The sequence below is a fragment of the Aegilops tauschii genome, chromosome 2, assembly GCF_002575655.3.
Source record: "Aegilops tauschii subsp. strangulata cultivar AL8/78 chromosome 2, Aet v6.0, whole genome shotgun sequence".
NCBI classification, from domain to species: Eukaryota; Viridiplantae; Streptophyta; class Magnoliopsida; order Poales; family Poaceae; genus Aegilops; species Aegilops tauschii.
Window position 1 is genome coordinate 140473062 of NC_053036.3, and position 10827 is coordinate 140483888.

The 10827-nt window shown below is 46.1% G+C and overlaps 2 protein-coding genes across 2 annotated transcripts; one reads left to right on the forward strand and one right to left on the reverse strand.

The window, feature by feature from the left end:
• Positions 1–261: 261 nt before the first annotated feature.
• LOC109731474 (uncharacterized) lies at positions 262–1703 on the forward strand. Its single transcript, XM_020290626.4, has 4 exons — positions 262–595; positions 708–813; positions 921–1028; positions 1221–1703. The coding sequence occupies exons 1-4, from the start codon at positions 501–503 to the stop codon at positions 1320–1322; spliced, it is 411 nt and encodes a 136-aa protein (XP_020146215.1). The 5' UTR covers positions 262–500; the 3' UTR covers positions 1323–1703.
• Positions 1704–3075: 1372 nt separating this feature from the next.
• LOC109731473 (zinc finger protein 7) lies at positions 3076–4010 on the reverse strand. Its single transcript, XM_020290625.4, has one exon. The coding sequence runs from the start codon at positions 3877–3879 to the stop codon at positions 3340–3342; it is 540 nt and encodes a 179-aa protein (XP_020146214.1). The 5' UTR covers positions 3880–4010; the 3' UTR covers positions 3076–3339.
• Positions 4011–10827: the final 6817 nt, after the last annotated feature.

Consider the following 10827-nt stretch of genomic DNA (forward strand, 5'->3'; position numbering starts at 1 on the left):
CCGGGTGCCCAACTCCTCCGACCCGCTCCACAACCGCTGACGTGACTACAACACCGCCACCCGATTCTTGGCGCTCTCGCATCGCCCCTGCTGCTTGGATCGTGGCTGCCGAATGTGGCGGCGCTCTGCTACTAGATCAGAGGCCCAAGATGCGTATACAAATGTAGCTCATTTTGCTTTTTGTTGGCTCCAGTGTTTTGTAATGAGAAATTGATCGGCGTTTTGCCGAGCTGTGCATACACATTTCACATTTTCCTTCTTCTTAGATGAACTAAGTGCAGTTTACAGTGAGCAATTCGATTGTATTTTGTTTTTGCTTCTGCTTCTGAAGAAAAGGCATGTCGGGCCACGGGCCCACTTGTCACCCTACCCTGTAGCCTCGCCTCGACGGGTCGCACTCTCCGGTCTACGCCTCCGCTGCGGCAAAACATCAAACGGCTTGCGCGCGCGACCCACCAGTCCAGTGATCCACCGCAACCGACGCCGCCGCCGCCGCCCGAATGTCCGTCGCTGCCGGCGTCGCCCTCGCCGTGGCCGACGCCGTGTGGGCGCAGATCAAGGCCGCGGGACACGCCAACGACGAGCACCTGTCCATGTAAGTGAATCCAAACAGGCCCGGCACCGCCGCGGCGCCACCGTCTCGCTCGGTTGTTATTCATGCACGCCTCGCCGTCTCGAGCCCCTGACCGGTTCTGGCGTGCGTGCAGCCTCGACCACCTGTTCGGCAAGAACATGCTGCGCGCCTGCAAGATCCTCGACGAGGGCGGCGTCCGCCGCGTCACCGGCGCGCCCAGCGGCCGCTCGCTCTTCCTGGTCGGCTCCCGCGCCTTACCTTTCTGTCCCCACGGCTGCTCGTGTTGTGGCCGAGCCAGCAGGCGATCGGCCGGTTGACGACGGCTTGCTTTGGTTTGGCGCTGCAGGTGATGGGGGAGTCCAAGAGGAAGGAGGAGTACATCTGCTTCCCGGAGCACCTCTGCACCTGCTACTCCTTCTTCTATGACATCGTCGGCCGCGGTGAGCAGCTCTGCGTAAGTGCCGTCTCTGTTACTTCGTCTGGCCACATTATTCACCGAGTCTCGTGAAATTCTCGATTAGAGAAATGGATGTGTTTGGAATCCAAAATAGGCATTGGACTGTTACAGGCTTACAGCTGAATCTGTAGCTCTTGGTTACTGGGAAATCTTGTTTTGATTTCAGGTTATTGTTTTTGTTTTTTCCAGTGTAAGCATCAGTTGGCAGCGCGGCTCGCAGAAGCTGTCGGCAAACACCAGGAGATGGAGGTGACTGATGAGGAGCTCGCTCACATGCTTGCTAACCTCTGACTGCTTGAATATTTCAGTAATGCACAATACATTTATGAACAACTGTCTTTTTGGGGGTTGTCTCACCTGTGCCGTTCTAAAAGACTGAATTCAGCTTAATGAAGTGTTCTGATCATCTTGGTAAGGTCTTCCTGAGTGCTATATAGGCTTGGGAACCCTTTCGCTGCAATGTTATGCCACATGGATTATGTATATAGAGATAGGAAAAGGGTGTCCAAGAAACTGTGGTGAAATCTGCAGGGTTAGAATATTATCACCTTGTTTCTCTTTTCGACAAACCATCATCCTTCTTTTTCATTGTATCAAATTACAAGAATGAGACCGTGAAATCATTGAGTTATGTGAACCGATCAATGAATTGAGATGAATAGTTTTTCTTTATCGAGTTAGCCTTTTGCAGTCCTTCAACACATTACAATATTTTCACAAGATATCCTCTTTTCCTATGATGCTTTTGTGTAGTGATGCTTTGGTAGCAGGAATCATGATATGATACACAATGACCATATGGTTACAGAGTTCCTGATATTTGAACTTGAGGGTTCTTGCATACTACAGTAATTGATACTCTCTCTTATATTAGATCACTACTTTAGTGATCTAAAAAGTCTTATATTTCTTTACAGAGGGAGTATATTCCAGTATACCACAGTAAAGCATAGTTAATTTTGCAAATGAGCATCATGATAATAATATCTGAGTTATGGATGCTAATATACCTGATTGGCTAGTTCCTGGACCGCACGTTTCACTGTATCTGAGTACCTTTGGTTTATTTGGTGAGAATATGATGCCCTTAGCTTAATATGTTGAAGTTTTTTGGTGAATACTACACCTTCAAAAACCAGCATAACTAATACAGATAAATATTATTAAGCTAAGAAGAATGTTGTGGTTTATCTATAATGTATGACTACTGAATTCTAAACATTGAAGACAACAACACTGCGGTCTTCTAGCTTTGAAGTATATCATTAATGAGAGAGTCTTCTGAAAATTATACAACATCAAAATAGTTTACCGAGGTGGCTTTCCAGAAGGACATGTGATGTATTTCGGAGACATTAGTTTCCAATGATTTTGTGAGCCAACAATTTCTGCATATACAGTGTAAGCGTTGGGAAGCGTTCTCATGGAAGTTTGTAGTGTACATTGTAGCCAACAGTTGTGGTCATCCCGTGTTTCCATTTCTAAAGTATTTCTTTTGGCATCTCACATTCTCACCTTTTCTCTATCCCCTTGCTTGTTTTTATGCTTCCACAAGAAGATTCCTATGCCATGCACTTGCCTTCAGCATTAAAATAATGAAATTTTGTTCTTTCCACATATGCATCCATTGATATGACAATATATTTATTATTGTTTTCTCTGATTCTTTCACATTATTTTTCTTGTATTCATGCACACTGATGAGCCAATTAACATCCTGTCTTCGACAAGAATACACGTATTCACATGTACGACTTGAGATATGCAAATGCAATCTATAAGGTTGCAGCAGTTAGCCTTTATATGATAATAGTTCAATACAACTGGTGTTGTTTGATAAGCTCCAAAGTCCAGAGCATTCATGGTTGCCAACAAACTTCCAATGCATAGAAATGTTTAAGTCTTTGATAAAGCAGCAAATGTGTTGCATGTAGTTTATCTTTTGAAATAACGTTTGGTGATCAAGTGAAGCACATAAATTTGAATTGGAGTCCTTAGAGCAGCGCTAATCACCATGACAGCGCTGACTAAAGTTTGTTTCTTATCTCATTTATAGCTTAATACTGATCGGTGGATTGTATGTATGGTTCCTACTTGTTAGTAACTAGATTGAAGATTACTCAAGTTTAAACTTGTTACTATTTACCAGGTATCACACATAGATTATTGTTTTCTAGTTTTGAAACTTGTCCGAGAAATCACCTGCAACTGTAGGTACAAGTTTGGAATCTTATTCCCTCACCTCAAAAGATGATGCAAAATATTGACTTCACAGGAAATGTTTATACATGGAATTATGGATTAGAAATCACAAATGCAGGCTCAAATCAATATTTTCCTCTGGTTGCTTCATGGGCTCCTGAAGACTTGCTTTGAAGCTCCCAGGCCACACGAAATAGGCAGCTTCCTCTACTGCAAAAGGCATCCTGTTTCTCATTTGGCCGTCATGAAATCTTGCAACAACAACAGCGGCCCTTTCACCTTGTGCAGTCAGAATTGTGGAGTGGGGGCTGGCCCTCATAGGTTGGACGAAGGAAGCAGTTGGAGGAAAGCGTATCATCAGTTGCTGAAAGCTTCGTGATCTCCTGGCTGCACACCTTTCCTTCTTGTGTGCATTCTGGTGCCCGCCAAGGGCCTGCGAGCTGAAGAACTTCCTCAGGCAGTAGTTGCAGGAGAACGTCCGTTGAGGGGTGGCCACAGGTTTGGCCTCTGGAGGCTTAGCCGCTTCGCTTCTCAGTGCATCAAGGCCCAGCTTTAGCCATGGCGTTGAGGTATTGTCATCGGCGCGGCCAGCTTCATCACCTTGCTTACCTAATATCTGTTCTTCTGCTTCAGGTCCCCTCTTCATTTTTCCTTTGTTGGGAGTGGCACAATAGAGGATTGCTCAAGGTTTGTGTTATGATGGTAGTCCTCTGGTTTGGTATAAAAAGGAGCAGGGGTCTGCAAGTGGCAATAATTCAGGGGAAAAGGCAAAGTTTCCAGGAGTTTAAAGTGGATCAGGATATGCTAGTTTGCATGCCTATCTATTTTCCTAGTTTGCTTACGTACCAGTTTCCTTGTCGCGGTGGTCAGCTCGTTGGCTTTTTGTTATCCCGTAAGGTGCATCTTTCATGTATACTGTCCCGTTACGGGAAACTTCAGTTTCTTATCTAGTTCTTTCCTGATCAGATATGGGCCTTTTTTGGGTACCAATGTTGCAGTACATATATATGACGTAGTACAGTTTGAAAAACCTCATAGTATGATTGACCGTTTTCTGATTTGCTCACCTGCCATCTAGGGATCCACTGTTCATGTTTGTATATTTCCTTGCCATTTTTAGTGCAGAAATGTATGTGGAAAAGAAGTCTGCTACGGTCGAACGGTGAAATTGCCGTTTCTTTTTTGCTGCTAGACTTTGTTCAGCGTCAATAATGAAGGTCGCGTGGATTAACCCCATTTAATATGAACCCTTTCCAGTTGTTTAGTTTGATTGAGATTATAGCACTCTCAGTTAAAAGTGCTACGGCCTAGATATTATTTGTTCAAACGTAGTTGTTGCTTTTTTTGATTTGAGGTCATCATTGATCTTATCTCATGCACGTTCTCTCTTTTTGTCTCTTGAGGCTCAGGCATAGACGGCGCCTGGCATTCTCTATCTAACCCTAAAGCTTAGCCTGCATCAGCGGCTTCGAAATGACTTCAGCTTGAGTGCATCCGCCACTCTTTGCCATGAGCGGTCGGCACTCCCCGAGGTAAACACACAGGAGCTTTCTGCCCGGGAACAAGTGGATGGTCATGATCCACTCACAGCACAATGATTGTGCTTATTTATTCTGTATAGTGATACATGGAGGAGCACTTTTGAGTTTTGACTGCTCGCCTCGGAGACAACTGGGCCTATATGATTATGATCCATGGAAATGGACCGCTGCTTTCTCCCGGGTCACAGTGAGGGAGAGACGTGAGGTCGGATGCTGATTGCACCTGGTGGATTGGTGACTCTGGCAGCCTGATCCGGGCGGGGTTGGGAGTAGGGGTGAAAATGGACAAAAATGGCCTTTATGTGAAACTTCAACACAAAATGGCCCCAATCTGAAAATATTTCACAAAATGGCCCCTTGCATGACGCCCGGGGCTAGGGCGCCATGCTAGATAGCATGACGCCCCGGGCTAGGGCGTCATGTTATTTGGCATGGCACCCTAGGCTGGGGCGTCATGCTACATGTCGCTATCATGGCGCCCTAACCGCGGGCGTCATGCAAAAGAGGACCATTTCGTGAAATATTTTCAGATTGGGGTCATTTTGTGTTGAAGTTTTAGATAAGGGCCAGTTTTGTTCACTTTCACGGAGTATGGAGCGCTGCGCCGAGGCAACAAGATTCGTTTTGTTCGACGCTGAGAAGAATTCTTCAAACCCCGGGTGGGCAGGTGGGATGACGGCCTGGTCTGTTATACGTCGCTCTCGTCCCTGTTCGTCCTGCCTCATACCTCATCTCGTTCTGCAGTGTTGCGGCAGGTTTTCGTTGATCTGCGTTGATCCATGCGACTAGGGGCGGATCCCGTTTCCTGTGCCGCTACATCACCTTGGTGACTTGATGTGTGGTATCTTTTGATGTGTCGTGATAATCTCAATAGGGAACAGGACCTTTTCAGACCCGTAACTTCTCGGGCATGTTTGTTTGCCTGCATCGTTTTTTGTCATTTTTGCATATTTGTCTCAATTGGACCTGATTGAATAAATACATGCAAAAAGCTAACATCCGCACATCGTTTGGTTGCATGCATACCCCATAGCCTAGCTGCAAAGAAACGCAAGTCATGCTTGACTTGCGGGATTGTTTAGACAGAAACGCAAGTCATGTTGTTTGGTAAGATGCAACGCATGTTGTCCGATAACCTCCTTTCGGAGTGGTGGGTTTAGCAGCATGCTCACAAGGACATACATAGCATCCAGTTTAACGTAGTGAGACATAACTAAACATAGTATTAAACAAATCGTTCCACGCTAAACTGAAGCAAACCATGGAAGAGTGAACTTTCTAGACATCCATGGCGAAGGCCATGTTGTTGGTGTCCTAGATTAGGGGGTGTTTGCCACGTCGCTCCGCCTACCATGTGCCGGGCCAAGGACCCACCTAAGACTGATGGACGGGCCACATTGGCCCTGGTCCTCGGCGTAATCAAGACAAGGATCTCATGGAGGCTTGGCGTACACTTCAAGTGTATTTGAATAGTTGTCATGTTTATCCCTACATTGCAACTGGCCATGTGTAAACCCTAGGTGCCCCCGGCGTCTATATAAGCCGTGGGATTTAGTCCGTAGAGACGGACACATTCACCTTAGCAAGGTTTAGAGCTTAGACAATACTCATAAGATCTCAAGGTAGATCAATCTGTACTTTGTACCGCATCACAATCAATACATAAGAAGTAGGACGTAGGGTTTTACCTCATCAAGAGAGCCTGAATCCTGGGGAAAACATTGTGTCCCTACTCTCCTTGTTACCATCTAGCTCTGATCATCAAGCTTGGGACCCCCTACCCGAGATCTGCCGGTTTTAGCACCGACATTGGTGGCCAGTGCAGGTCCCGCCAGGTGATCACGAGAGCTCGATGGCAGGTCTTCGGATCGATGACAGCATCGACTGCGGTGATATCTTCGTCCCCGGCCATCTTTTCGCTTTCGGCGGCATCGTACTGCACGCCGATCCCTCTAGCTGTCTCGGCCAGGTGGAGAGCCTTACCCCAGCCAAGCCTCCCGGTTTGGCAATCTAGAATATGCTGCGGACTCCCACGATGAGCTTGTCTTCTCGGGCGACCAGATCGAGGATGCTTCGGACGTCGCCGCCCATGGACCAGATTCGATCTCGGAGCGGGCCCGTGAAGAGATCTAGTCTTCGGACCCGGCCTCAAGCCTGGAGCCGAATATTACCCCGCCGGCTCAGGCATCAAGCCCCCCGGTGAAATTTCTGAGGCGGCGTGCTACTTGTGATAGGCGTTGGGATTTTCCCCAAAGAGGAAGGGTGAAGCAATATAGTAGCAAAGAGTATTCCCCTCAGTAGAGAACCAAGGTTATCGAACCAATAGGAGAATCACACAGACAAAGATCGACAGTACCTGCACGCACACAAACAAAATACTTGCACACAACGTGAGAAGGGGGTTGTTAATCCCCTTGTACTCGTTAATTGTAAGGATTAAAACTGCTAGTGGTAGATATATAAATTGCAAAAGAAATAAATTGCAGCAAGCTTTTTAGGATTTTAGTAATAATGGTGAATGGACCCGGGGGCCATAGCTTTCACTAGAGGCATCTCTCTTAAGAACATAGCAAACGGTGGGTACACAAATTACTGTTGGACAATTGATAGAAAAGTGCATTGTTATGATGTTATTCATGGCATGATCAGTACATAGGCATTACGCCCGTTGCAAGTAGACCGACATCCATCTGCATCTACTACTATTACTCCACTCCCAGAGTGTTTCTATACTTGCCTCTCTACGTTTTAAGTTCATGACAAACAGAGTAATGCTTTAAGTATGATGACATAATGTAGACAAAATAAGATCAATCAATATGATCAAACCCCATCGTTTTATCCATAGTAGCAACAATACAAATACGTGCCTCGCTACCCCTCCTGTTATAGAGTGAGGACACTGCAAGATTAAACCTACTACTATGCACCACTTCCACCTAAGATCTAATCATCAACTTGGCCAAAGAAAACTCATAGATCGGAAAGAATTACATAGCTATAACAATCACACATAATAAAGTTCAGAAATAACTCAGTTACTTCCAATGAATAATCTGATCATAAACCAACAATTCATCGGATCCCAACAAATACACCGCAAAATAAGATTACATCGAAAAGAACTCCGAAGAGAACATTGTATTGAAGATCAAAGTGTGTGTGTGAGAGAGAGAGAGCCATCTAGCTGTTGGAAATATGCCCTAGAGGCAATAATAAAATGGTTATTATTGTATTTCCATGTTCATGATAATTGTCTATTGTTCATGCTATAATTGTATTAACTGGAAACCGTAATACATGTGTGAATACATAGACCACAACATGTCCCTAGTAAGCCTCTAGTTGACTAGCTCGTTGATCAATAGATGGTTATGGTTTCCTAACCATGGACATTGGATGTCATTGTTAACGGGATCACATCATTAGGAGAATGATGTGATGGACAAGACCCAATCCTAAGCATAGCACAAGATCGTGTAGTTCGTTTGCTAGAGCTTTTCTAATGTCAAGTATCATTTCCTTAGACCATGAGATTGTGCAACTCCCGGATACCGTAGGAATGCTTTGGGTGTACCAAACGTCACAACATAACTGGGTGGCTATAAAGGTGCACTACAGGTATCTCCGAAAGTGTCTGTTGGGTTGGCACGAATCGAGACTGGGATTTGTCACTCCGTATGACGGAGAGGTATCTCTGGGCCCACTCAGTAATGCATCATCATAATGAGCTCAATGTGACTAAGGAGTTAGCCACGGGATCATGCGTTACGGTACGAGTAAAGTGACTTGCCGGTAACGAGATTGAACAAGGTATTGGGATACCGACGATCGAATCTCGGGCAAGTAATGTGCCGATTGACAAAGGGAATTGTATACGGGATTGATTGAATCCTCGACATCGTGGTTCATCCGATGAGATCATCGTGGAACATGTGGGAGCCAACATGGGTATCCAGATCCTGCTGTTGGTTATTGACCGGAGAGTCGTCTCGGTCATGTCTGCATGTCTCCCGAACCCGTAGGGTCTACACACTTAAGGTTCGGTGACGCTAGAGTTGTAGAGATATTAGTATGCGGTTAACCGAAAGTTGTTCGGAGTCCCGGATGAGATCCCGGACGTCACGAGGAGTTCCGGAATGGTCCGGAGGTAAAGATTTATATATGGGAAGTCATATTTTGGCCACCGGAAAATGTTCGGGATTTTTCGGTATTGTACCGGGAAGGTTCTAGAAGGTTCTGAAGTGGGGCCCACCTGCATGGGGGGACCCACATGAACGTGGGTAGTGGGGGCAAGGCCCCACACCCCTGGTCGAGGCGCACCAAGATCCCACCTTAGAAGGAATAAGATCATATCCCGAAGGAATAAGATCAAGATCCCTAAAAAGGGAGGATAACAATCGGTGGGGAAGGGAAATGATGGGATTTCTTTCCCCCACCTTTGCCAACGCCCCAATGGACTTGGAGGGCAAGAAACCAGCCCCCTCCACCCCTATATATAGTGGGAAGGCGCATGGGAGCAGCACCCCAAGCCCTGGCGCCTCCCTCCCTCCCGTGACACCTCTTCCTCCCCGCTTGCGCTTGGTGAAGCCCTGCCGGGATCCCGCTACTTCCACCACCACGCCGTCGTGCTGCTGGATCTCCATCAACTTCTCCTCCCCCCTTGCTGGATCAAGAAGGAGGAGACGTCCCCGCTCCGTACGTGTGTTGAACGCGGAGGTGCCGTCCGTTCGGCGCTAGGATCATCGGTGATTTGGATCACGACGAGTACGACTCCATCAACCCCGTTCTCTTGAATGCTTCCGCGCGCGATCTACAAGGGTATGTAGATGCACTCCCCTCTCTCTCGTTGCTAGATGACTCCATAGATTGATCTTGGTGATACGTAGAAAATTTTAAATTTCTGCTACGTTCCCCAACAGTGGCATCATGAGCCAGGTTTATGCGTAGATTCTATGCACGAGTAGAACACAAAGTAGTTGTGGGCGACGATTTTTTCAATTTGCTTACCTTTACTAGTCTTATCTTGATTCGGCGGCATTGTGGGATGAAGCGGCCCGGACCGACCTTACACGTACTCTTACGTGAGACAGGTTCCACCGACTGACATTCACTTGATGCATAAGGTGGCTAGCGGGTGTCTGTCTCTCCCACTTTAGTCGGATTGGATTCGATGAAAAGGGTCCTTATGAAGGGTAAATATCAATTGGCATATCACCATTGTGGCTTTTGCGTAGGTAAGAAACGTTCTGGGTAGAAACCCATAGCAGCCACGTAAAACATGCAACAACAATTAGAGGACGTCTAACTTGTTTTTGCAGGGTATGCTATGTGATGTGATATGGCCAAAAGGATGTGATGAATGATATATGTGATGTATGAGATTGATCATGTTCTTGTAATAGGAATCACGACTTGCATGTCGATGAGTATGACAACCGGCAGGAGCCATAGGAGTTGTCTTAATTTATTGTATGACCTGCGTGTCAATGAAAAATGCCATGTAATTACTTTACTTTATTGCTAACCGTTAGCCATAGTAGTAGAAGTAATAGTTGGCGAGACAACTTCATGAAGACACGATGATGGAGATCATGATGATGGAGATCATGGTGTCATGCCGGTGACGAAGGTGATCATGCCGCGCCTCGAAGATGGAGATCAAAAGGCGCAAGATGATATTGGCCATATCATGTCACTTTATGATTTGCATGTGATGTTTGTCATGTTTACATCTTATTTGCTTAGAACGACGGTAGCATAAATAAGATGATCCCTCACTAAAATTTCAAGAGATGTGTTCCCCCTAACTGTGCACCGTTGCGAAGGTTCATTGTTTCGAAGCACCACGTGATGATCGGGTGTGATAGATTCTAACGTTCGCATTCAACGGGTGTTGACGAGCCTAGCATGTACAGACATGGCCTCGGAACACAAGCAAAACACTTAGGTTGACTTGACGAGCCTAGCATGTACATACATGGCCTTGGAACACAAGAGACCGAAAGGTCGAACATGAGTCGTATAGTAGATACGATCAACATGGAGATGTT

Coding starts and splice junctions, on each gene's coding strand:
- LOC109731474 (XM_020290626.4), top strand. CDS start 501: ATGTCCGTCGCTGCCGGCGTCGCCCTCGCCGTGGCCGACGCCGTGTGG. Junction 596..707: donor AACGACGAGCACCTGTCCAT/GTAAGTGAATCC, acceptor GCGTGCGTGCAG/CCTCGACCACCTGTTCGGCA. Junction 1,029..1,220: donor GCCGCGGTGAGCAGCTCTGC/GTAAGTGCCGTC, acceptor TGTTTTTTCCAG/TGTAAGCATCAGTTGGCAGC.
- LOC109731473 (XM_020290625.4), bottom strand. CDS start 3,879: ATGAAGAGGGGACCTGAAGCAGAAGAACAGATATTAGGTAAGCAAGGT.